Source organism: Chanos chanos, chromosome 11, assembly GCF_902362185.1.
Source record: "Chanos chanos chromosome 11, fChaCha1.1, whole genome shotgun sequence".
Classification (NCBI taxonomy): Eukaryota; Metazoa; Chordata; class Actinopteri; order Gonorynchiformes; family Chanidae; genus Chanos; species Chanos chanos.
Genome location: NC_044505.1, coordinates 20,595,473 through 20,623,405, shown reverse-complemented (window position 1 = coordinate 20,623,405; position 27,933 = coordinate 20,595,473). Strand labels below are relative to the sequence as shown.

Here is a 27,933-nt window from a genome sequence, read left to right as displayed (position 1 = left end):
GTATGGTTTATGCAAAAGTGGCAAGACGGTAAGGGCTTAAAGTACATCAAGTCAAAAAAAAAAAAAAAAAAAATTAAGTTGTAGCCAACCACGCCACCCTGGGAATTTCACCCAGAGAATTTCAACCTAGTACTAGCTCATAGAACACAAGTTCGTTAATACCAGGAAGCCAGAGACGTGGTTTCAGATGCAAAATTGAATTTTATTGACCAAGGAGGTAGTGGAATCCCTGCAAAAGAATTCTGGTGACAACTTCAATGTAATAGGAACGATATTTATTACAGATATAGTCAACCCTGCAAGTTACAAGGTCGGCCCCTAATTAGGAATTCTTTTACAAAAATTGTAACAGTACAAGAATAAAAAAATACTTCCACCATCACATGCATCATAAAGTTACCCACCCTTGCAACTGGAGTAAAAAAAAAAAAAGAAAAAAAAAAAAAAAAAAAAAAAAAAAAAAAGAGGGCATTGACAGCAGAGCTAAGGCTTACCTTGGGGGAGGCAGACTAATTGGGAGATGTGCCCAGGTCCAACATCACATGCACACGTGCACGCACACTGCAAACAATAAGTGAACTAAGCCAAGGCGCTCCTGAAAACTTCACTGTGAGGGGACACCACCAGTGACTAGCCTCCCCAAAAAGGGGCACTCAGCTGCAGCCTGGATGCAAGGGAGTTGTTAATTGAATAGTGGACACGCCAGATCACATACCAGTCGGCGCCAAACTACACAAATAAATACAAAGTCACATCCACGACAAGAAAAAGTGAACCAATAGAAAAGAAAAAAGGGAAAGACAATTAAACAAACACGGCCTGCGCAAACGTTGCGCAGACCGGACAATAATGAATAAAACAATACACTGCGCTGAGAGACTGACTGTCTAACAGCGTGAGCAATATTCTAGAGTCGGTATAAACCAACTCACCTAACATAAGCGAAGGAATAATAGAAACGAAAACGGAAACCAAACAGAGACAAGAGAAACAAAAGGAGACAAAAACAGCAGCTTCGACCAAGATGCGGCACGCCAATACCAAATCCCCTTTGCAGGTCTAATGCTACCTGTCAGAACAAAACGAAATTACAAAAAAAAAGAAAATAAACCTTATATTTGAAAGTAGCAGTACCGTACTCTGTGCATACGTACCCACAGTATAGCAATCGCCCATCAAAGACAGATAACCCAAGGCAGTGCTACGGCGAGGCGGGTGAAGCTGAGGGTCAGTTGCAAAGGAACATACCGAAAGTCACGCTGGCAGTAACTACAAAATCCAAGCTTTCTAATAATGAAGGAACGGTGGCAGAAGGGACGGATATCCAGAAAGCAAGCCTTCAGGTAGCGTTTACCTGGGCTATTTATGCACAAGAGCTTGTCAGTTAGGCTAATTAGTTACCAGCAACCTGAACAATGGATACACAAAAAGGGGAGGTGACGCTACCCGGCTACACAAGCGCCGAAAATTCGTGGTGTTTTAAACTTGGCAACATGAGTGGTTTACTTGCCCTCATGAACAGTGGGTTAGTGATTGCGACAGTTTGTTTCAGATGCTCTCTCTGATTACTGTCAATCACAGTCGGCCAGTGTCTGAACTGAGAAGCCTGAACTAGGGGAATAGAGTGGACAGAAACAGGATTTTATTATCCTGATTAATGGAAGTTTGTTGCCTGTGTGATGCGGGCACGAAAGATGTTGTGGCGTTAAGGAACTTGCAAGTGCATGAATGTGTTTGTTCAAGTTCAAGGCCAGTAAATCTGTTTTGTGGAGTCAGAAGATCAAGGCACAGAAGTAGAGTTGAGAGGCAGCTGAAGCAGCTCGAATTTGGGGACTAGATCATATTTTTTAACAAGCAAAGGTGCAGATGCAATGGAACGAATTCAAATGAAAACCATTCACGAAAAACTTTGCGCTCTCCCTCAACGCTGTTAAAATGCACGGAAGCTCTATTTCCTTGTTCGTTTTAGAGCAGCCACTCCCTCTCCTCAACAAGCTTTCATTGGCGGAGAAATGAAAGTGAAACGTCATTTCGACATACCGTCTGTCTGCGAGCAAAACGACATGGCTGAGGCGTCTGTTTCAGTGGATCGGGACCAGTTTAGCTGTCCAGTTTGTCTGGACCTGCTGAAGGATCCAGTGACAATTAATTGCGGACACAGTTACTGTATGGGCTGCATCAAGGGTTGCTGGGATCAGGAGGCTCAGAGAGGGGTCTACAGCTGCCCTAAGTGCAGACAAACATTCAGATCCAGGCCAGTGTTGGGCAGAAATAACATCTTGGCCGAAATGGTGGAGAAACTAAGAGAAACGGTCGCCTCTCTGGATCAGAACAGCCCTGCTGGGCCGACCGACGTGGCATGTGACGTCTGCACTGCGCCAAAATTCAAAGCCGTCAAGTCCTGTCTGGTGTGTCTTGCCTCTTACTGCGGAACTCACCTCAGGCTTCACTCCGAACTCAACCCCGGAAATAGACATAAGGTGATAGACAACCCTGATCAGATGAAGAAGAGGATCTGCCCTTATCATAACAAACCCTTAAATGAGTTTTGCTGCACTGATCAGAAATTTATATGTCGGATGTGTGTCTTGGACTACCACCGTGGACATGATGTCTTGCCTGTTGAAGCAGAGAGGGCACAGAAACAGGTAAGTGTTGAAAATATTTTGTTTAATTAATATGATATAAAGCACTTTTTCATATAGTGGAATTTTACCAAATTATGGGGGGTTGGGGGGGGTTCCCCTGTAATTTAATTTTTTGTGTTTAGGGATGAGGCAACCAAGTAGAGTTTCTTCTCTGAAATTAGCACATAGATATTGCGTGGAGTGAATTCAATGAGTATGACCTTCAGATGTTCACACCGTGATTCTGAGAATCACATTGGTCTGTCTGGTTGAACAGAATTCCAAATAGAGACCTGGAAGTGAGCAGATTCCTTTCTGTAAGCTTTTAACATGAGGGGAATTGTCTAATTACTTCCTGGTAATGATCAATATAATTTAAATGAGCTACATTTGTAAACTGCAGTCAGAAAACAAAAAAATTGTACTGTTTTATGAACAGGGACAAATAGGAACCATCCAGACACAGTATCGCCAGAGGGTTCTGGAGAGGGAGAAGAAGTTGAGACAGCTCAAACAGGGTATACAGTCTCTCAAGGTGAGTATCGACTGGAACCGTACCAGCTGTTTGATGTTTTAGGGATATGTTTGAAATCTTAGGCCTATCAGGATCACAGCGTTAGCTAACTTTCTTATCAACAGTATGAGGACAAGTCTTGTATAGTTGCACTAATCAACTACAGCCATTGAATTAATGTGTTGCTATTTTTTCCTGCTCTGTAAGCTTTATGACAAAAACTGACATAGAGCTATTGATTAAATCAAATACAGCATGAGAATTTATCGGTTCAAGGGCCAGAACTGAACAGGTCGCAACAAAATAAAGTCTGTAGATTTTAAGGTGTCATCCATGCCTTCAAGCTAGGGATGCATTTACACCCGCAAACCTGGCTAATAGATACATTTCTATAGTGGGCTAAGAGTCAGACTTTAACACCACTGCTATAAAGGTCTTGTTCTCTGTGTTTTCTAAAGGTCTCTGCTCAGGCAACAGTGAATGAATATGAAAAGATGTTTACTGAACTGGTCAGTTCTTTAAAGAAAAAGAGTTCTGAGTTGACAGAGCTGATCAGATCTCGTGAGAGGGCAGAATTGGAACGCACTGAAGGAATCCTGAAACGGCTGGAGAAAGAGATTGCTGAGCTGAAGAGGAGGGACACTGAGCTGTGGCAGCTCTCTCAATGTGATGATGACTGGCTTTTTCTTCAGGTGAATATTTTCTATTAATATCAAGAAACCCCCAAAGAACCTCTTTTTCATTTAACTGCTTTTGGTCTCCCATCCTCATTCTTTAGTGGTTTCCTCATCTTCCCACAGAATTTCCCATCTCTCAGCACTCTCCCTGGATCTGAACACTTCCCAAACATCACAGTCAACCTGCCAAGTTTCGGAGATACGAGGAAATCTGTGTCAGAACTGAAAAAGCAAGTTGAGGCTTTGTGCAGAAAAGAATGTGACAAAGTATCTCTTCAAGGTATGAGAACAAACTGTTGTTCTGGCTGCATGAATCGTCAATTTAATGTATGCAGAACCTATGAAGTCACATGGTCTGCCATGTGTTCCCTGTCATTCAGCGTATGAATGGACTGATTTGACTGCTTTATTTTTTGTCTCCACAGTGAAAAAAATCCAAATGGTTCAAACATCTGAGCCAATGATCAGAGAGGATTTTTTTCATTGTAAGTATCAATGCTGTAGCACAAAAGTCATTTTATTTATCAGGCATGGTCTTTTACTTTTGATGTGAAAACAAGTAACATTTTAAACTTCACTGTTCAAGTAGAACTATTCTAATTATTCACATACATTACAAAATGAAATCATTTAAAAAAAAAAAACCTGAAATATAAATTAGCCCCACAGGGAAAATGCAAATCAAATACCCAATGTCTGTTTCAGAAATCCCCAATTTTAAACAGAGGTTTTTGCACTATCCTGAAATCATTTAAAAAATCATTTTGTCATTTGGATGTGGTGGTTATACACAAAAAAATGCATTAAAAACTGAGCGCAATCAGAACACAAGAAATAATTTGCTCTGTGCTTTTTAAAAACCCATCAGATTTCCATCAGCTGACTGTGGACACTAACTCAGCATATGAATATCTGGGTCTGACAGAAGGTAACAGGAAGATAACATTTATGGAGGAACCACAGACATATCTTCAACCATACAATCACCCAGAAAGGTTCAACCCTATGGCTCAAGCCCTGTGTAGAGAGAGTGTGTCCGGGCGCTCCTACTGGGAAGTTGAGTGGGGTGGCTCTCAGGTTTACATTGCTGTCTCCTATAAAGGAATAGAAAGGAAAGGATGTGGTTGCGAATTATGTTTTGGACACAACGCTGAGTCCTGGAGTTTGTCCTGTAGTCCTGATAAATGTTCTTACTGGCACAATGATAAAGAGACTGTTCTCCCAGTACAAATCTCCTCAAGAATCGGAGTGTTTCTGGATCAGAGCGCTGGAACTCTGTCTTTCTTCAGCGTTTCTGACACAATGACCCTTCTTTACAGAGCCCGGGCCAACTTCGACCCCACTCAGCGTCTCTGCCCTGGCTTTTGGGTTTTTGACGGCGCAAACGTGAAATTATGTCAGATTAGTGATAGAGCTCTTGGCCGGACTACAGTTGTCAATGGTGCTGGTTCAAAACCAGTTAACCAAAAATTTCGAGCTGACCAGTTTTGCTTTTTGGGGTGTCATATCTAGAATCTAAAGCAAAATAGTCAGGAAATGTATTAGTGACCTGCTGGGAGAGCTGCCATTTCCAGTTAAGTTGTGTGGTTTGATTCTATTGCTGAAAGTTATGTTGAAATAATTTTCCATACCAGGGGAGATATTTACTATTACAGTCTTCATTATCTGGGAACTTCTTTTGCACATGTTAGTTATGAGATACATGTAAAAGGAATATTCCACGAGACTTTAGGTTATAATCTACAATCTCTGACTGCATTAATGAATTTGTATCTTTTTGATATATCTTTTATATCTTTTGATTTTATAGATTTTCAATTTGTAATCATAAGGGAACCAAATAAAAACAAATCATTAAAGACTTGTGTTATTAAGAGAAATTACTGTGTGTGATTATACCTCGAAATGTCTTAATCCTATGACATATATTCTTTTTGATTCTTATTCTCCTATGTTTTGATCTTGCTGTTTTGCCTTCACGTGTAAAATACCATTGTTTTTTACTCACTTTAAACAAATGTATCAAAATGTGATCTTGCACAGGTTTTTATATGTTGCTCAAAGCAATCAAAATATTTCTTTGTGACTTTCAGGAGAGCCTGTTGTGAACTGATTTAATGATTCTAATTAATTTGTTTATTATTTTTTTATATATATATATATATACGATCTGCTTTTTGGAGCTTTGGCACAATTTTCTTTTAAATGTCTCACACAGCACACTAGTCACCTGACGTGATCGCAGGATGTTTATGAGGAGGAAAATGGAAATTCCGATCAGCGTTGCGAGATGTAGTGTACTATAATTATAGTATTTGTACAGTAATTGCCCTCTGTACAATGTACGATCACTAATGCCAAAAGTTCCTTAATGTACGATAATTTGATCATTTTTTGACACTTAGTAGTTGTAATCAGTCTAGGTTATCCATGGGCGTCAGTTTGTTTTGAAAAGTGCTGGAGACAACGACAGCTTCGACGTGTTCACACCTTTTTTCAAAGGGACATATACTGCCCATAGATGTAAATGGAATCCCTTTAAGGGTCGGGATTTAAAAGCTGCCTGTGCTTTTTATGTGTGTTACAATGCTATATAGGTTTTGAAAGTCTAGTGTTTACTAGTGTTTTGAAAGTCACCTAGGCCTGTACCCGATTCAGAATTCTGTCAGTCGAGTCGGATTTGGCTGTTAGTTCAAGACCAAATAATACATCATCAAGTGTTGACCAGTTCTACCCTCTGGAATATTGTAATCACTACAGACTTTTATTATCAGGAGAAATAAATGTGTATGGATAGACACAGAAATCAATTATGCTATGATCATATCACATATATTCTGATCAGTTCTTATTTTCCTATGTTTTGATCTTTTGTTTTGCTGTCACATGTAAAACACCTTTGATTTTTTCTCTTTGAAAACAAATGTACCAACGTATGGAATCATGTGATCTTGCACAGGTTTTCATATGATGCTCAGAGCAATCAAATGATTTGAGAACCTGTTATGAACTGATTTAATAATTATAATTCATTTACAAATTTTTTTTTTGTTATTATTTGATCTGCCTTTTGGAGCTTTGGCACTAAATTCTTTTAAATATCTGACAGACCGTGCACACACACTCACCTTTACATATATACATATATATATATATATATGTATATATACATACACACAGACACGTACACACACACACACACACACACATATATCCATATATATAAATGAACTAGAAAATTCACTCATTCGTTAAGTGACAATTAATTAGTAAAAAATGATTGAAACCTAAGATTTTTCGCTCTCATGAAAAAACAGCACGTGTCTGTTGTGAGTAATGACTGACAAATTAAATAATGTTGAAACTTGATCTGATTGTCAATAAATCCTTGATAAAGTGAAGTTTCTGCTGCTTTTATTTTGCAAAATATGATACAGTACACATTAAAAGAAAAAACAGTTGTATCATTTTGAATTTGGAGATACTTTTGTGTTTTTACTCACTGTACTATTTACTGAAATAATTGCCTGTACTTTTTTTTAATCTCCTTGTAGTTTCTAATTGATCTGTGTTTGCTTTTACTATTTTGTTTTTTCAAAATATTTTTAATCTCAGTTTTTCAACTTTGTTTAGTCAAAACTGTTTTCGGAAAATTTGGCATTTTAATAATTGGCATTGTTGCCATTGAACAGAAAATCCTATCCCTTTTTCTCTCATATGGCATTACTGAACACAACACAATATTATGTGATCCATTCAAAACTCACTCAAGCCAAGGGGTGTGCTGTCTACACATATTTATATTTATATTTTCATTTATTCCTTTACAGACACTTTTATCCAGAGGTACCTCCAGTAAAGACAGATTCCAAAAACCAAGCAAACAGCCACTGAGGAGCTGATTGTTGTATAAGTTCCACCATTAAGTTCAGTATCATTCTAGATGCACATGCAAGTAAGTTAGAGGAAAATAACAGAGTGAACTACAAGTGGGTGACAGAGCCGCTGTGATATGTATTAGCACTTTCCAAGTATTGTAATTAAGTGCTACATTGACCTATGTTGTAAAAAGAGTCAGCGCTCATAGGTCAGCATAGGACAGAAGTGCCGTGTAGTGCACATCATCACTGTGCGTCAGAAAGAGTGAGTAATCAAGACTTTGGGTTTTAGACTTTTATGTTATAGAGGATTGCCTCTAGGACAGTGGGTACATGACTGCCAGAATAGGCATTGAAACAGATATTCACCCAGAACTTTTATATGTTTGACCTCTCTCTCTCTCTCTCTCTCACACACACACACACTTATGTAATGATTCACACAATAAAGAGAGAGTACGCATAGATGAGAACTTTACACTGCTCACCTTGGATACCATTTATTGTCATTGTTTGTCTGGAACTGTTTTTGTTTTGTTTTTTGTTGCTGTTGTTGTTTGTTTTTTTTTTTCCTGCAGTGAAACACTGAAATACAGTACACAGTGCATTCATACACAGCCCTTCGTCAAAATTGTATAATTTTTTTTTAAAGCAAATTCAGATTTTCTGATTTTAAATTCATTTTCTTGCACTTACACTCCTGCTAATTCTTTTTTGTTATTCTGATTGATATGTACCTCCTTGGAAAAAGAGTGAAATAAGAGGTTTGGGAGTATTTAGGAAATGATATTTAACAAAATAGCCTATTTAGAAAGATTCTGTTCCCCATGAATTACATAAGAGAAGTTGCAACGGCCAACAAGACAAGAAATCATTGTTCTTTTTAATATTAAAATGCAGAATAGCTGCTGGGAGATTTAATCGTTGAATCAAATCAATGATTGTCCATACACTTTGTAAATGTTAGAACACCAATACAGACATGTGAAAAACCGAAAACTTCTGTCTCCAGCTATGCAACTTCAGAATGTATTACTGTAAAAGGTACAAGGCAGTTCATCTAAAGCAGGGGTGTCAAACTCCGGTCCTTGAGGGCTGGAGTCCTGCTGTTTTTCTTGTAGACCAACTAAATAGAATCTCTGCTTGGCTGAAGAGTGTCCACACCTGTTTTCAAAGTGAAAATCAACAGGTAACTAAGAGGTGAAAACAAAAATCAGCAGGACCCCGGCCGTCCAGGATCGGAGTTTGACACCCCTGATCTAAAGTATACATGTAGAAGACCAGATACCTCATTAGCCGCTGCTGTATGCGTCTACACGTCTGCCATATTGGAGCGGTCAAGATCCACTAGTAAACCAATACAATGTGTATTTCTTTGCAAAATTGACCATAACTTGTTTAATTCTGAGCAGATTTTCATGAAATTAACTAGTTATTACCAAAATATCGTTGCGAGCAAGGTTATTTTCTCTCAATCCTTTTTTATCTATATTTATCACGTGACTTTGTTGAACACTCGATTCTGATTGGTCAATTACGGCATTCCACTGTCTGTTATTTCTGAATAACGGACCATTGCCATGAATAACAGACTGTTGCTATGGACCAACCGTAGAATCGAATGAACTTTTTTAGTGGAGGCAATAAAATAATTTTTTAATCAATATTTTGTGACAAGTGATTGATTTCTTTAGTAAGAAAAGAAATCAATCCATCGTGTAATAAGCGGGATAATGCAGCTTCGTGTCGGGGTCCTGCATGACCCTGTCGGGGTTTATGTCGCAATACTAACCGGCTTGCAATTTTTGGAGAAATTCACAAAAGCTGAAATTCTAAATCATTTTCACTTGATGTTGCCTATTCATAAATCGGAGCCGGCATGTCCCAGTGGAAGTTGTGTCTATTCAGAAGGTTAATGATTCAGCACAGAGCTAATTAGGTCCATCCCCACTAACTGTATTTCATTTCAGAAGTAACCAGTGTCATGTTTAATTTCACATGTTTATAACAAACCAAATTTCATGAAAATTGGTTCAGAATTAAGCGAGTTACAGTCGATTTTGTAGAGAAGTCTGCATCTCTCAGTTCACATAGTAGGCCTACGTGTTTATTAGCGGATCTTGACCTCGCCAATATGGCGGACGGGCAGACACATAGAGGCGACATACAACAGTGGGCCAATGAGGCATCTATATCAATGATCTAAAGTATGGTACATAAATTTTCCCAGAATCCTCTGCTGGCAGGTGGGCTCTTCGGACATCTTGTTGTTGGTTTTGTGTGGAAATCAGTGCTCTTGGTTAGCGAAGAAGGTGCTGGTTCAATGTCAATCGCAAAGTCTTTATTGTTTGGTCTGTTTGATGCTGATTCTAAAATGGGCGTACTCAGAGGCTTTGTGCCAGCAGATGTAGAATGAAGGTCTCTGTTAGGAGATTCATAAGAGTATCCTGCCTGCTCCAAGAATGTGTCGAGATCCATCTTTCTGATCATCTTTAGGAGATTTCTACTAATGCGGAAGGTGTGCTCCTGACTGAAGGTTGACGGACCATCATGTTCAGTGACATACACTCTATCAAACTGCTTTTCATTGTGTAGTCTAACAATGATGCGGTCAACATTGCTCTTGTCATGAAAACCTGTGTAATCCTTCCTGACGTAATCGGGGAGCTTATCTGCGCCAGGTAACTTTAAATTTCCTACTTCATAGTATGGAAAATTTGAAACAGGGAGGAGATTTTCGTCAGATCTGTTCTCAAACAGATGAAAACCATAGACTCCACTGGATGGTTTACACCGGGCAAGCATTTCGTTGTTGGTATCAAAAGTAAAACATTCCCGAGCAAACCAGTGTAAGAGTTTTAGTCCGTGTCTTGGGTACTGCTGACCGAAGCCAGACTCTCTCAGTTTCGTCATTTCATTTAAGGTCGTGGGTTTGGGTTTGCGCATATTCTTCTCCTGTGGAAGAGCTGACACAGATATTTTGACTTCAGCATGAAGATCACTGACAATGAGGAAATGAAAACTTTTGACCTTGCAAGCACAAAGTTCACAAGATTTCTCTATATATTTGTAGCAGGAGCGTCGCTCCACTATCAAAAGTGTGTGAATGTGTGTATGAGTGTGTGTGAGAGCGTACGTACGTGTGTGTGTATATGCAAATAAAAGCACAACTAATACTGTGTCTCTGTATGTGTTATCACTCACTTCCCGGACAGGACACTTACCCAAAACCAAAAGGCCTGTCGGTGAAAATTCAAGAATATTTATTAAAATTATTAAATAGCAACTAAATAAATAAATAACTAAATCAGTAAATAATATTAAATATCGTTGCTTAAATAGTTAAACCACATTAAATATTAAAATGGGTTGGCTTCATTTGATATTCTTCCGCATGGTTCTGCCTTCACAGCTCGAACAGGAAAGGAGTACGAAAGTGTCCTTGTATGTCACGTTCAAAAACATTAGGAGCAGCAAGACTTGAAATGTCCTTGATGGAACTTTCTATTGACTATACAGCTATAAAACTTTTGAAGTTAAAAGGCAAATAACATCTATGATACTCTACACCCCCAAATAATTATTTCACTGCAATTAAAGTCGAATGAGTATTGGAGAGGAAGAAGAAGAAGAAGAAGAAGAAGAAGAAGAAGAAGAAGAAGAAGAAGAAGAAGAAGAAGAAGAAGAAGAACAACAACAACAACAACAACAACAACAACAACAACAACAAGAACAAGAACAAGAAAAAGAAGAAGAAGATCAGTTTAACTCTAAGATTTAACTGTAAGATTTATGTGTAGACCTACTTACCAACGAACGAAGATGTAAAACCTACAAATGAAGAGAATGAAATCATAAGAGTATAATCCAAAAACAGACAACGATGCTTGCATTCAGAGTTGTTTGTTGTTGGTGCTCTCTCTCTCTCTCTCTCTCTCTCTCTCTCTCTGTCTTTTCCTTCCCACCTGCTATTCCTTTGAGTGTGCCTAGCATTGCTCCTCAGTTGCGCAAGGCAAGATTCCCCTGCAGAAAGTCTGAAGTCTGGGAAACCGAAACCGACTGAGCGGACGTTCTTGCATGTGTACATACACATTACGGTTCGATTCCCTGGACCAACATCCACAGCTGTGTGCCCTTGGGCAACGCACTGAACCCCAACGACACCTGGGCGCAAGGAAAGCTGCCCGCTGCTCCTGCGTCTGGTGTTTGTGTGTGTGCGCTCACTGGTGTGTAAGGATGGGTTAAACGCAGAGAACAAATGCACTGCTCACTGTTCACGGTGTGTGTGTGTGTGTGTGTGTGTGCAGTTGTTGGGATTCTATTCTATTCTATTTACGTGAAAATGGGTTTCTGTACGCCTTTCCTTCGGGCAAACTGAATATGAGCTGCTTTATGTCACATCACAAAAAGTCATCCGATTTTCCCATCCAACATTATCAGACAAAAAACGAAAATAAGTATAACACCAGCTGACGAAAGACAAGGCATCTTCATGCAACGAAATTCATAAAGAACTGATACAGTCCAATGATTGCCGCAGTCAGTAACAGTCTAAACGAAGTAGGAATACTCTGTGTTTAAGTGCATTTTGGGAATATTACAACCTTACACAAGTGTAAATATTTCTGTTAGCGTTCATTTTCATTTTACTATATTTTCAAAAGCAAAGGGGCACTTTAACTCCGATATATTTCCCGAGACACCTTCATTGCTTTACAGCAACATTAAAGCAGCGGAAAAGAACAAACGCGAAAATGGGCGACACACAGTGCTTCACTCAGTTAATCATGTAGCTGAATTATTCCACCAAGAGACTAGATTAGAGTCCTCGTGGTTACCATGGTTGCGACCGACTAGTTCTGTATGGGTAGTGCGAGTTTGTTCCAGCCTCATTTCAGCCCTGTCCAGCACCATATTAAGATTTAGATTTCATTAAGATGAGTTACTGTATTGGACAAAGTTGTAGTTATTTCACCCATACTTCAGTGACTGTAATAGGATTCTTAGGTGTCCATGTAAAGCCAATGACGTATGTATATATATAAAAAAAAAAAAATCAACCACTAGCGTGTATCCTGTGATCAACATAAAGAAGACCCCAGACCGTTGTGTTTGTTGTTTGTTTGTTGTTTGTTTGTTTGTTATATCACAGGTTGTACGTCAGACTCTTTTCTGGCCTAATATAAAATGAAGACCTAATATGAAACAACAATAACCCTAAAACCCAAAGTTCCTGGCTACTGACCTTTATTCATTGCCTCTAAACTCACCCCATCGGCAGTGTGCCGCCTTGAAGTTTATCAATAGCCAAAGTACAATGTGATGGAATGATGGAAGTCTTTAAAAAACTTCTTTTGATATGCTTTTGATACGACAGCTGATTGATTGCTTGATGGATTGACTGGTTGATTGATTGATCGACTGATTGATTATATAGTGTGTTCTGGGGTGATGTCTACAGAGCAATAATCCTCAGCCATTTGATTTGATTTGTAGACAGACACTGTGCTGATCTGATATTTCACTTTCATTTCTCTGCCTGTGAAAACTTAACGAGCAAAAGGGGAGATGTTTTGAAATGAACAAAGAAATAGCGTCTCTGTGCGTTTTTTAGCAGGGTGGACAGAGAAATGTGTTTCTCCTGAGTGTTTTCCATGCAAATGCTTTTCATTGTATGTATACATTTAAGACACATGAAATATAATCTACTGCCCAAACTGGTTCTGCCTCCTCTCAAATATTTTTGCACTGGTCTTTTGACTCTCTAAAACCAATGTACTTGCAATGATACCTGAACAATCACTTTCATGTAATTGCATGTTCCTTAATGTCATAGTCGTTAGTCACTCCCTATTCACAGTACCATGTCACCGACCTCTACTGTGTGTTATATTTTAAAGTTACGTGCTATATGTTATATTGTGTGCTTGAAACGTGTATCTTGAATTGTGTTATATACACAAGGTTAAGCAGGGGTAAGTAGAATCTACATGGAAAAAATGGTGTTTCTTAACACTGAACTAAGAATAACTGTCTTTCTCCAAGACATGAGAGGGATGTGGGGAATATGGTGATGAATGACTAAACAAATTTATTCAGATTATTGAAACACATGGAGAGAATGATGTTTTGAATGGCAAACTGAATTTTCATATCAAAAGATCATAGAGGTGTACATCCCATGGATTTTAAAGGCAGTGTGTACTGAAATATCAAACGTGAAGAAAATTAATTTGGCCCTAAAAAATAAAAAGTCCAAAAGTGACCCTCATATGTAGCCAAAAATTACTTTTACTAAACAATGTGAACAATGATTTTTCTTTCTTTCTGGTCTAGTCATTTTCAGATCATCTTCTAAGATCTTTTTGAACAACAAAAAACTGTTTAATGTAGTTTGGATACAATGAGACAATGAAATATGAGTGTTCCAGTCCAACAACTCAAATCAAATTAACCACACATACATGAAATGCAAGATATCGTGGAATGACTACTTGTGTTCAGCTCTTCTAAACTGTAGAAAACAAACAAAAAATATCCATCATTGTCAATATTAACCACCCTTTAATCTAACAGACACACATCCATACAGTCACAATAATAAAATAACGATAGGGAAAATGTCAGGTCTGTACCTTGTTTTCAGTGGTGTTCTGTTTGGTCTGTGATGTCTCTGGTGTTCTGCTTGTATGTGACTGCTCACTGTCTGTTCCCTCGTTTATATAAGGTAGTGTGTACAAGGATGTTATGACGAAACTTAAATTGGCCAAACCCAAGTTAGGAATCTCTTCTGTTTCGGTCATTGTTTCTTTATGTGTGTTTGGGTTTAAATGTTTTAGTGTCCACAAGCAGCTTTTTATGAAATGCTATAGCCATCATGAGGTGATTGATAAATTCAGTGAGGTTGGAGTGAATTTATCTCTCACACGTCTTATTTCTGACTACCGCTCACTCAAAAGACATGGTTAAGTACTGAAATTAGAATAACACCTTGTGTTAACTAATTACCTAAAACAGAATATGATTTCTTGTCTTGATCAACATCCTCTCTTTTACTTTCAACACATACAGTATTTAATGTTTGTGAATACTATATTTAATGCTGATTCTGCATTGTGAATTGAGTTTTGTGTTATATTCCTCCTTTTAAAAATGCAGCGGCATGAATAAGCACTATGTTCTCCATCTTCCCACATCTCTGACTCTCTCGAGAGTATGTTCCAGAACGTGGTATTCTGTCACTTCCTATGAGACTTTCAGCACAGGAGTCTGGAACTGAAGATATAAATGTGGGTATTTTTCAAGGATGGTTGTGGGATTTTAGATGGAGTTTAACAGTGTTACCACAACACAACATTAACCATGTGCTTGTTACCAGTGTCCAACCAAAGCCCTCTTTTAATGACCAGCGACCAATGTGTTCACTGGTCAATACCTGACCCTTTCCTGACCTTAAGTTTATGTCTTTTTCTGATTCATCTTTGTCTTTCACTTCTTCGTGCACAATAAAATCATATTTTCTGGAACTCAGTTAAGTGACTGCCATTACATGGGCAAGCTTATCTTCACCTGCTGACCATGATGTAAACAGTGTGACATGTCTAATTAATGCTCAGAATGAAAGTCATATACAAAGGCTCCCTCAACCACTGAAAAAGTGAGACAGTGTTTTGTAACAGCCCAGTCCTGGACCTGTGTGTAAGTGGGTGTTCATTATTGTCCTTTTTAAATTCTACTGTGAAAAGAGTGTCTTTACAAACCTCATTATCTGGTGTGTGTGTGTACCTGTGTGAGATGAATTGTTACTCTCTTTCAGGCATGACCAGAATGGACCTCCTGATGTATCCACTGATATAAACCAGATCTGTGAGTCTACACACAGCTGCTTCACCTCATAACGTGTTGTAATGAGGGAAAGGAAGAAGATGAAGAAATAAACGAAACTTTCATATTTCCACTGAAGCGAGAAGAGACAGTATCACCAGCCCAAAAACTTCTCTTACTGTCTACACGTGCTCTGTGATGTCACCTGTGCTCTTTATGATTCAGCAAGGGGGGAAAAAAGAGAAAGAGAAGGCCTGAAAGTGAGGGATGGGTTACAGGAACCTTTAATATTTTCTGTCAAGCTACAAGAGACAAACCAATCACAGTGTGAGTATGTCATGGAGACACTCTCCTCATGGCACAACATAGCCTTTGAGATCTCCTGTACTTTGTGTGACTACTAATACTCATTCTCCATATTCGCAATAAAGAATAGAAACAGGACTATCAGCACAAGTGTTGCAAAAATGATCGTACAGCACGTCTCATAGGAGAAAGGCTCAGATGATTGGTATGATGGGGGGCGCACGTATGAATGTGAAACGACAGATGATGTGCTTTGCTCACGGAATAACGCTTGCAGCTGGGAGAGATTACGATTAGCCTCCAGAAGGAAGTGTTCCCGATTCATGCTCTTGATTTTGCTGAGCAGACCCTGGCTGATACGGTAGGTGTGCTGATGGCTGAAATTTGCGGAATCTTTGTGTTCTGTCACATAGACCCGATCAATACAATCATGTGAATCAAGTCGTATGATGATGCGATCTTTATTGCTATCATCCTGGTGGCGATTGTAGTTCCCCCTGACATATGAAGGCAGCCTACAGGCATTAGGACTTTTAAGGTTTCCCACCTCATAGTATAGTCACCTCTGATTGGGTAAGAGCGTGTCATTGTCATCATCATCGATTCGGTTGTGGAACAGGTGAAAGCCAAAACTGCCGTCCGAAGGATCACATTGTGGAATCATGCGGCCAGCGTAATCAAACCGAACGTAGTCATTAGCAAACCAGTACAAGAGGTTAAGTCCATGCCTGGGCAGAGGCTGTCCAAACCCTGAATAACCCAGATCAAACAATCCATTGAACGTCCTCGGTTTTGGCATTGTGAGTTCCTTTTTGAGCGAGCGAGAGAGAGAGCGAGAGAGAGAGAGAGAGAGAGAGAGACAGGTGGGGTGTTCATAACTGAACAAACAATTTAATTCAGATTCTTGAAATACATATAGAGTGATGGTTAGAAAGGTATGGCAATTGAATTTTGATTCTACAACTGTGATTCTAGGACTTCGGTGCAGTTTACACTGACAAACCATACGTGAAGAAAATTGAATGTTAGTTTAATGTAGTTTGTGTATGAGTATGAGTATGTGTAATTAAAACAGAGTAATAAAATAACGATAGGGAAAAAATGTCAGGTCTGTACCTTGTTTTCAGTAGTGCTCTGGTTGGTCTGTGATGTCTCTGGTGTCCTGCTTGTGTGTGACTGCTCACTGTCTGTTCCCTCGTTTATATAATGTAGTGTTGAGCCCAGGAAAACGAAACTGGGGGAGAGAGTGGTGCGAGGGCGTGGCACTCTCAGGAAATGTCTTAGTTTACTATGATATATTAACTTAGTTTACTATGATATAGTAACTTAGTTTACTATGATATAGTAACTTAGTTTACTATGATATAGTAACTTAGTTTACTATGATATATTAACTTAGTTTACTATGATATAGTAACTTAGTTTACTATGATATAGTAACTTAGTTTACTATGATATTATAACTTAGTTTACTATGATATAGTAACTTAGTTTACTATGACATAGTAACTTAGTTTACTATGATATATTAACTTAGTTTACTATGATATAGTAACTTAGTTTACTATGATATATTAACTTAGTTTACTATGATATATTAACTTAGTTTACTATGATATAGTAACTTAGTTTACTATGATATAGTAACTTAGTTTACTATGATATATTAACTTAGTTTACTATGATATAATTAATTGCAAATATAAGTGCCACTGACATGAAATTCCATAAAATTGCAGTACATACAATTTTAGGAGCGAAAATCATCAAACTGAAAAAAAAAAGTTATGTTGATGGGATTTTCAACCAAGCGTTTACTGATTTACTGAATCCCACCCCATCATGCCAAGTTGCAAAACTACTCATCAACACAGTTATCTCAGATTAATACAGAAAATGTATTTCTTGAGCCAAGTCATTTAACTTTTACTGACAGAGTCAAACAGCAAAATAAATAAATAAATAAATAAATAAATAAATAAATAAATAAAATACTGCGAGGACACTCTTCAGCAACCTGCCGGACCTCAACCTTAACCATGATTAACCCCAACCTGTTTAAGCGGTTCCTACAATAGTGAAGGCGTCTCTTAAAACCCAGATGTCAGAGAAAAATTAAAAACACACTCAAGTTTTGAATGCCACATGTCAAGCTTTTCCTGATAAAAAGAAACTGCATGCATTAGTTTCAGTTAAGACATGAAGAGGAAGCAACAGAGTGTACATGAGCAGAACGTACCTCCTGATGAACCCCCTAGTGTAACAGAATCTGTGAGTCTTCAACGATACTCAGCATTAACCATTTCCATACAACAAAGTATTTTACAAATAAGCTTGTTTGAAGTCAACACCTCTTACAGCCCGACAGTAAAAGAGCACCCAAGTTTAGAAAAACAGAAGAAATAATGATGTTGGCGCTTAAAGCCTAACAGAAAATGCACATGTAAAAAAATGTGAATCACCGCAATCACACACACTGAGCAGCAAACTTGTCCTCTGCATTTAACCCATCCAACACACCAGACACATGTTGTAATTTCTTGTGATTTTACAAGTAAACGAACCGGAGCAAAAGCCCGCTTGGAGAAAAGCTTTATTTGGTGGTGGTGGGATCCGGCAGCAAGTCCGCTTGCGCCGCAGCTTAACTCAGAGAACTGTTACCATGATCGACCTTTTATACCATGAAGCAAACAGACAATAGGTGTATAACGTTGCTTGATGCAAATCAGAATCTAGGTGTTAATGCTAAAGTCCCTTTTGTCTGTGATGGTTGCCATTTGCCCATTACCGGTTGTATTTTGCATTAATCAATTGCTCTTGGCTCCAACAGTAACGTGGCGCCAAAGGTGTGAAGCTTTCTTTGTAACTATGGTAACGAGACCACCAGGTTAAACAGTTCTCCTATCATGAACCATGTCTGTTCAGATGTCACTATAATTGTACACACAGGAGCAGTGGGAAGTAGATAATGACTGTCTCCACTGCCTTATACATTTCCATACTAAACATCCATATACATACACACAAGTTTCTCAACCCAAGGCATGGATGGGGATTGAACCCATGATCTTTGGTTTACGAGACCAACGCCTTCCCACTTGGCCACCATGCCTGTACATAGACACACACTTGAGGTCATGGTTCCTCGTTTTCAGCCCTTACCACGACTGTAAACAGAACTTGTAGGACGTTTGTGTCATGTTAGCCAAATCCCCAGTGTAGGGCGTGTTGTGTTGCATTGCTTAGTGCAGGCTCTTTGTGACACATGTGCTGATGCATTGGCATGGTACTGCCAGCTTCCTTCTCCATCTCTCCCAAACTTCAACCAAATCTCATTTTTCTTATTGCAATTTCTGGTTTGTTTTTGACCGAGCCTCCTGTCTGAAAGCTATACTCCATTATGTATTACTACATGCAGTTGTGGTCGGAAGTTTACATAGTAATATGGCTTTCAATGATTCCTTTGAACTGTTCTTTTTCTGGGGCACAATGATTGTACAACACAGGGTCAAAATTATACATACAGGGTCAAAAATATACATACACTCAGTTAGATTATTAATATAATGGTGCTGAAAGTTCCAAAATATCTATTAACTTGCCAAGGCCAAGGCCTCTTAACTTCTCGTTAGTGATCATGATTGACTACAGCTCCTCTGTGCCAACATAAAAGGGGTTTGTTTGACAGCACTCACTGGATTGACCAACACAGTAAAATGGGAAAGTCCAAGGAGCTCAGTGCAGATGTGAGACAGGGGATCGTAGATTTACACTAGTCAGGAATGTCTCTTGGAGCCATTTCTAAACAACTGCAAATTCCAAGATCATCAATTCAAACAATTGTACGTAACCACAAGTTGTTGGGAGGTGTAGCCACTTTACCAAGGTCTGGAAGAAGACCCAAACTGTCACCCTCAGCTGAGAGAAAATTGGTCCAGATGGTCAGGAGCAACCCAAGAACCACCAAGGCACAGGTCTGCCATGAACTGGAAGCTGCTGGAACACCAGTGTCACTGTCTACAGTCAAACGAGTTCTACATCGCCATGGACTGAGAGGCTGCCGTCCAAGAAAGACGCCCATGATTTTGCAACTCTTCGTGAGCTAGTTTTGTTGGAGGAGTTTAAAAATTGCTTCCCTGAGCGTATGGCTTTATATTTAAATGAACAAAAAGTGCAGTCGTTGTCTCAGGCAGCTGTGCTAGCAGACGAGTTTAGTTTGACGCACAAGTCTGGGTTTGTGTCTGATCGTGCCCCGACCCAGAATGATGAGATCACTCCCAGCCACCAAAGCTCCGAACGGGAAGCAGTTTTGCCCTACTTTGTCCCGTCCGAGAGCTGACGAAATGTTTTTATTGTCATAGAGTAGGTCACATTATTGCCGACTATCCGAGTTTAAAAAGTAAACAGCAACAACCGTCGGACCAGTCGAAGAGTGTGGGGTTAGTTAAAACGGTCTCCGAGCCTTCTAAAAACCCAGTCAGTGTTAAACCCACTCCTGACCCTAGTTACACTCCCTTTCTGTTGAAAGGGTTGGTGTCAAAGTCCGATAAATCGGAGGAGCAGATACCCGTGGTCATGCTGCGTGATGCCAGTGCTGCGCAATCGTTTATCTGCTCTGACGCGCTGGATTTTACTGATGACACATTCGTTGGGTCTTATGCCTTGGTACAGGGTATTGAGATGGGCTGTGTGAGGGTTCCCCTACATACAATTCACTTGCAGCCTGACTTTGTTAATGGCTTTGTTAAAATAGGGGTCAGACCGTCATTTGCCAGTGTGGGGCTCATAGGAATAAGCACATTAAAAGGGACACCCCCCTCTTTATTATTTCTTTGTTAATTGTGTGTTTGTGAACGTAAGTTTATTGCATAAGATTTTGATGTAACTTTTGTTCTTTTAGATATATGTATTTGAGCAAGGCTCAGACAGGCACCTGTGACATCTCTAGGAAGACGGGGGCGCTCTAGACTGGTCATGTTGAAAAAAGACGCGCGAGAGTAGAGAGCGCGAGAGAGGGAGAGCGCGAGAGAGAGAGAGAGAGCGGACGAGAGAGCGAGTTTAGCTTGAGAAGTGTGTCGCTGTGAAAAAAAGTTAAATAAAAAGTTTTCCGAACTTCACGTACGCCTGGCAAGTCCTTTGTTCAGGTGTGCAACAAAACTGGAGGCACCGCTGGGATTTTTAATGTTGTGCTTTGGAGTGACTAAGAGGGAGAAAACAAAGTCAGCCCGCAGCTGAGGGAAATTCGGAAGTGCGGACGGGTGTGTACTTCTAGAAATGGATCTGGAGATGCTAGCAGAAAGAATAACTGGACAGCTTTGGCTTCTTCAGTTTCATCTGGTTAAGGAGGTATGTACCCGCATCAGAATCCCGACCGAAAATGTCGCAACAAAGCGAACATTAATAAAATTAATAACCGAGTCGATAGACAATGCGATTGAAAATGAGGAGGAAGACGTTGCTAAACAGTACCTCAGTTCGCTGCTACAGCTAACGGAGCAACACGGGGAAAGTGATGAGAACGGAGTTAGTGAGGGAAAGGCACAGGGCACTGGACAGCGTAGCCGCGATGTAGCTGAAGAAATAATCCTACAACAAAAATATTCACAACTGCAGCTTAATAACATGGCAGTGGGGGGCGAAGCTATGAGGCTGGATGAAAGAGTGGGCAGTTCGGAGCCTAGTCAGGCATCAGCACAACACCTTGTGTTAACAGCGCCAGTCAGCAGGCCCTCTGAAGTTACTATTAGGAGAGATTTCAAAATTTGTGGTCAGATTGGGGAGAGAGGACAGAAGGATAAGCTGTCATTTACGAATTTGATGCATCAAATTGATAAGGGATTGAATAAAGGACACAGTGAAGCGGAAATTATTGAAGCTGTGATCAGGGCAATAAGTCCCGGTCTGAGCATTCGCGACATGCTGGAAATCAAAAGAGACCTAACCCTCTCCCAACTAAAAACAGTACTAAAAGGGCATTTCAAGGAAGACAGCTCCACTGATTTATACCACAAACTAGTGAATATAACTCAAGACAACCGTGAATCCCCACAAAATTTCTTGTTTAGGGCCATTGAGTTAAAAGAGAGGTTGTTACATGCCTCCAGAGAAATGGGGTCTGATGAGCACTACAGTTCAGAACTTATTCAAAAGAAGTTCTTGCGGTCAGTCAGCACTGGGCTAGCGAGCGACCATATCAAGTTTCAACTCAAACCTTACTTGGATGACCTGAAGACGACAGATGAGATACTGATTGATAAAGTGAATGAGGCGGCCAGTGTTGCATTAGAAAGACTAAACAAACAAAGGAAAAACCCAGCTAACAGAGTGGCAAAAGTAACTGAATTGCAGTCAGAAGTGCAGATACAGCAGCGGGGTCAGGATGAAGCAGCATTAATGGTAAAGGTGCAGGAACAGTCCAGTGATGTGGTGAAGCCCAAGAACCGCAAAACACCAGCTGTAGCTAGTTTGAGGGAGTCTGAGCTCTATGAAGCAGTTAAGCTACTTAGGGAGGAAGTTGCTGAGCTCAGGAAAAGCATGAGTACCACTCAAGAGTTTGCTCGCCGAGGCAGATGGAGTACTAGGAAAGGGTGTAGAGCTTGTCAGGAGAAAGGGATGGGTGATCAGTGTGAACATTGCTTTAAGTGTGGGCTGTTGGGTCACTCTGCGCGGGGCTGTAGAGCACAGAGGGGGCCAGCTGAAGAGACAGTCAATGTGAACATAGTTCACACAGTGACACCCACAAACCCACTCTTGGTGAACCATAGTGAATCCAGTGGAAAAGTCCAGGAGCTCCTGTGCCAGAGAATTAAGCATCTGGAAGCAGAATTAGAGAAAAAGGGGAAGCCTGAGCAGGGAGTGGTTGCCACCTATTCCAGTCACCTATTTCTCCAACGCCAAGCTAAGCTACAGTCTCTCATTGGACCAAAGTGCATGATTGACTGTTTCTTCGAGGGAGTGGCTGTGCAGGCATTGTGGGACACCGGGTCCCAGGTCACCGTCATAAATGAAGACTGGAGGGACGCCAGCTTTCCACACATACAGGTGCGCAGTATGAATGAACTGTTGAATGAAGGTGAGGCCCTTGTTGGTAGAGCTGCAAACCAGACACCTATACCTTTCTCTGGATGGGTGGAGCTTAAGTTCAGGCTTGGATCGAGCAGAGGGCCCCAACCAGAACTAGTGATACCTGCGCTGGTCTCAAATGAGCCAGGAGTGGGACAGCCTCCAATTATCGGCTACAACGTAATCAAGCAACTGGTTATGAAAGGAATGGAGCAGCATCCAGATGTTATTCCAGAGGTGGTGAGAGAGGTTTTCTCCATTGACTGTAATAAAGTTGACGTGTTGATCCAAATGTTCCAGAGCAGTGAGCAGAATGAGAAAGAAGGAGTGGTGAGAGTGGGACGGGGAGCAGGAGTGATACCAGCTGGACAGACGAAGGCAGTTAAGTGCAGTGTGCGAACAGGTCCTCTCATGACAAAACAGGATGTGCTGTTTGAACCTGAAGACATCCCGACATGGCCAGAGGGACTGAGTATCACTGAAACGGTCATCAGTCTTCAAAAGGGAAGCTGGTCTAAAGTCACCATCCCCATCACTAATGTGAGTAGTCATGATATTACTCTAGTCCCACGCTTGGTGCTAGGAAAGGTGCAGCAGGTCAAAGCTATATATCCAGCTGACACACGACCGGTGACCAGAGAATCAACTTTAAATGGAAGTGCGGTCAGAGTGGCAGCAGGGAAAGGAGTAGCTGCAAACCACAGCAATGCAAGTAAGGACGAGGGAAACAGCGTGACAGATGCAAGCAAAGGGGAGCTGTGGGACCCACCTGTCTCAGTTGATCACCTCACCACAGATCAGCAGATGAAAGTTAAGCTGTTGTTAAGGGAAGAATGTGCTGCATTTTCAAAGGACGAGCATGACATAGGATGTATCCCCTCACTGCAAATGAAAATCAGATTGAACGACTCCACTCCAGTGAAGCGTACATATACATCAATACCTAAGCCACTCCACAAAGAAGTGAAGGAGTATTTGGAGGACCTGCTAAATAGAGGGTGGATCAAAAAGTCCAGATCCCCATACGCCTCCCCGGTTGTTTGCGTGCGTAAGAAGGATGGGAGTTTACGCCTCTGTGTGGATTACCGTGAACTCAACCGTAAATCCATCCCAGACCGTCACCCCATCCCACGTGTGCAAGACATGCTGAACAGTCTGAATGGAAGTGCATGGTTTTCGATTCTCGACCAAGGAAAGGCATACCACCAGGGGTTCCTGGAAGAGAGTAGCAGACCATTGACTGCTTTCATAACACCTTGGGGCCTGTATGAATGGGTCAGGATCCCATTCGGCCTGTCGTCAGCCCCAGCAGAGTTCCAGCGCAGTATGGAGGAGTGCCTTGCTGGGCTTAGGGATGACACATGCCAACCATATCTGGATGATAACCTAGTGCACAGTAGGACATTTGAGGACCATCTGCATGACATGAGGGAAGTGTTACGTCGTTATCAACAACATGGAGTGAAGCTTACTGCTAAGAAGTGTGAGGTGTTCAAAGCAAAAGTGAAGTTCTTGGGTAAGATCGTCTCAAAGGACGGCTACACAATGGACCCCGCCGAGATTGCACCAGTGCAGGCTTTGAAAGACCGCAAGCCTCAGACAGTGGGTGACTTAAGACAACTGCTTGGATTCGTATCGTACTATCGTACATATATTCCAAACTTCTCACGAATCGCAAGACCACTGTATGACCTGTTGTCAGCTGAGAGAACTCCAGGAAGTAAGGCCCAAAGCAAAGCCAAAGTTAGTAGGAAAGGTGGAGGAAAGCACAGGAAAACAGACCAGCTACCATCGAGTCAGCCAATAGCCTGGACAGAACAACATCAGCAGGTACTGTGCCAACTTCTTGAGTACCTGCTCAGTCCTCCAATCATGGGCTATCCAGACTTCGATCAAGCATTTATTCTGCACTGTGATGCATCTCAAGAGGGGCTTGGTGCTGTGTTGTATCAGAGACAGCAAGGGAAATTGGTCGTCATCGGCTACGGGTCAAGAACACTGACTGCCCCAGAAAAGAACTACCACCTCCATTCGGGGAAGTTAGAGTTCCTCGCAATGAAGTGGGCAATCTGTGAAAGGTTCCGTGAGTACTTATATTATGCACCTTCCTTTGTTGTTTATACTGATAACAATCCCTTAACCTATGTGTTGACAACAGCTAAACTGAACGCCACAACACACCGGTGGGTCGCTGAGCTGGCTGACTTCAATTTTTCCATCAAGTATCGGCCTGGCAGGAACAATGGAGATGCTGATGGCTTGTCAAGAATGCCTCTGGACATGGAGCAGTATATGCATACGTGCTCGCAGGAAGTGGACCCAGATGTGATTGGCGCTGTCATGCATGCACTTCAACTGAATTCGGAGGAGTATGAGCCTTGGATGTGCCCGATCACCCTAAATACAGCATGTGCAGAGGTAGAACAAGAAAGAATAGCGTCACCAGCGACAGAGCTCTCCCGAGATGACCTACGGAAGGCACAAGAAGAAGACCCAGTCATTGGGAAGGTACGGGACTACGTCATGGTAGGACGATGGCCAGACTTAGGCAGAAGGGACCGTCGTGACGATCTAACAGCTCTGGTCAGGCAGAGGAATAGGCTGTATGTGGATGAAGATGGTATATTGTGCAGGAAGTCATTAGCACGAGCGCAGCTAGTGTTGCCCAAGAAGTATCTCCAGCTGGTGTACAAGGAACTGCACGAGGAAATGGGGCACCAGGGGGTTGAACGCACACTGGGCCTCATTCGTGATCGATTCTACTGGCCCCACATGCAGAGGGACGTTGACCATTATGTGACCAAGGTGTGTTGCTGTTTGAAGCGGAAGCGTCCAAACAAGCTGACAAGAGCACCATTGGTGAACATTGTGACTACTTACCCCTTTGAGCTGGTGTCAGTAGACTTCCTCCATCTGGAAAGCTGTAAGGGGGGATATGAATACATCCTGGTGGTCATGGACCACTTTACCCGGTTTGCCCAGGCCTATGCATGCACTAACAAATCAGCAAGGACAGCGGCTGAGAAGATCTTTGGAGACTTTGTTCTCAGGTATGGATTCCCCACAAAGTTACATCATGACCAGGGCAGGGAGTTTGAGAATAGGTTGTTTGCTCAGCTTGAAGAATACTGTGGCATTCAAGGCTCTCGTACCACACCCTACCACCCGGCAGGTAATGGTCAGGTGGAGCGTTTTAATAGAACGCTCCTGTCCATGCTGAGATGCCTGACTGAAGAGGCCAAGTCGGACTGGAAGAGCTCCCTAGCAAAGGTGGTCCACGCGTATAATTGTACGCGTAGCGAAGCTACTGGGTTTGCCCCATACTATCTGTTATATGGAAGAAACCCTAGGCTCCCCATTGACGTCATGTTTGGCCTGAAGCCCAGTGAACAGAGTGCTTCCCATAGTGAATATGCCCTCAAGTGGAGAAAACGCATGAACGAGACCTACAAGTTGGCATCCAGGACAGCTCAGGAGGAGCGAAGAAAAGCAAAACGTGGCTATGACAGAAAGATTTATGGGGCAGAGCTACAGCCAGGCTGTAGAGTGTTGGTGAGAAATTTCACTGAGAGGGGAGGTCCTGGGAAACTCAGGTCGTATTGGGAGGACCAGGTGTACGTAGTCACTGAGAGGAAGTACAAGGACGGACCAGTCTACGTAGTCAAGCCGGAACGGGGTCCAGGGAAGGCTCGGGTCCTCCACAGGAACCTGCTGCTGCCCTGCAACTTCCTGCCGGTTGAAGAGGACAACCATGAGAACAAGAAGGAAGACAGGAGGAAAATACATACAGACATAAAGAGAAAACGACAAATAAAGCAAAGAGAAAGAGAACCAGAAAGCAGCACAGAGGATGAAAGTAACTGGAGGTGCATTACTGCACTGCCAGCAGCACAATCAGACCAGACCAGAAGCCAGCTGAGACCGGAAGCAGAGGAATTCCAGCCAAGAACAGCTGAGAGGGAACCAGAGCCAGATCTAAGCGTAGATGAAGAACAGTGTCAGGTGCTGTGTGATGAAAACAGGAGAGAGCCAAAACTGGAACTGGAGAACAGAGATTGTGAAGAACCAGAGCTGGGGACCAGAAGGATGGCAGAGACTGAGCGGAACATGTCAGCTGATGAAGCAGATGAAGGGGACCCTGAGACACCATTCCCTCCAGCGGGAAAGTATCCTTTAAGACAAAGGCACCCACCTAGTACACTAACATACAAAACACTAGGCCAGCCTTCCCTTACATACAGACACATGTAATGGTGTAGTTAGAATGTTACTGTTACAGTGGAAAAAAAAGAGAGTTCATAATTGTGTTAGTTCATTGCAATACGACAAGAGACAACAGGACAGAGATTCATGGGTTCATAATTTTAGTTTTTTAATTTAATGAGCAAAGTACCAGGCAACAGACATTCTCACATATAATGGGTACTGACGTGGGAAAGATACACAATAGTACACAATGTGGGTCTGTTAAAGGGGCTATGGAGTAGGTTTAAGGTCATAACCTTTCAGTACTTGATACGTGGCCCGTATAAGAGACGGAGTAACTCTTCAGATATCACCTGGCCAGTGATGTCTGTCCTTGACACGTGACATGAAGAGGGAGATACATGTCATGTAAAGACTGTTGTTAAGCAGAAAGTATCAGGCACAAAGACTGACTCCCGTACTTACCACCAAGCTCACCTGTTGAAGACATGAATACTGGGAAATGCTGAATGTCGGGTCGACATTTATTTTGGAGGGGAGAGTGTGGGGCTCATAGGAATAAGCACATTAAAAGGGACACCCCCCTCTTTATTATTTCTTTGTTAATTGTGTGTTTGTGAACGTAAGTTTATTGCATAAGATTTTGATGTAACTTTTGTTCTTTTAGATATATGTATTTGAGCAAGGCTCAGACAGGCACCTGTGACATCTCTAGGAAGACGGGGGCGCTCTAGACTGGTCATGTTGAAAAAAGACGCGCGAGAGTAGAGAGCGCGAGAGAGGGAGAGCGCGAGAGAGAGAGAGAGAGCGGACGAGAGAGCGAGTTTAGCTTGAGAAGT

At 41.4% G+C, this 27,933-nt stretch overlaps 2 protein-coding genes and 1 non-coding gene across 3 annotated transcripts; 1 reads left to right on the top strand and 2 right to left on the bottom strand.

The window, feature by feature from the left end:
* The first annotated feature begins 2,048 nt into the window (after nucleotides 1-2,048).
* Nucleotides 2,049-5,208, top strand: LOC115823824 (E3 ubiquitin-protein ligase TRIM47-like). Its single transcript, XM_030787847.1, has 6 exons — nucleotides 2,049-2,648; nucleotides 3,067-3,162; nucleotides 3,600-3,833; nucleotides 3,942-4,098; nucleotides 4,687-4,746; nucleotides 5,138-5,208. Exons 1-6 carry the CDS (start codon nucleotides 2,064-2,066, stop codon nucleotides 5,206-5,208), a joined length of 1,203 nt encoding a protein of 400 aa, XP_030643707.1. The 5' UTR covers nucleotides 2,049-2,063.
* Nucleotides 5,209-9,898: 4,690 nt separating this feature from the next.
* On the bottom strand, nucleotides 9,899-10,642 carry LOC115823823 (uncharacterized). The gene has a single exon (XM_030787846.1). The coding sequence runs from the start codon at nucleotides 10,640-10,642 to the stop codon at nucleotides 9,899-9,901; it is 744 nt and encodes a 247-aa protein (XP_030643706.1).
* Nucleotides 10,643-18,866: 8,224 nt separating this feature from the next.
* On the bottom strand, nucleotides 18,867-18,938 carry trnat-cgu (transfer RNA threonine (anticodon CGU)). The gene has a single exon. It is a non-coding gene; the product is annotated as a tRNA-Thr (tRNA).
* Nucleotides 18,939-27,933: the final 8,995 nt, after the last annotated feature.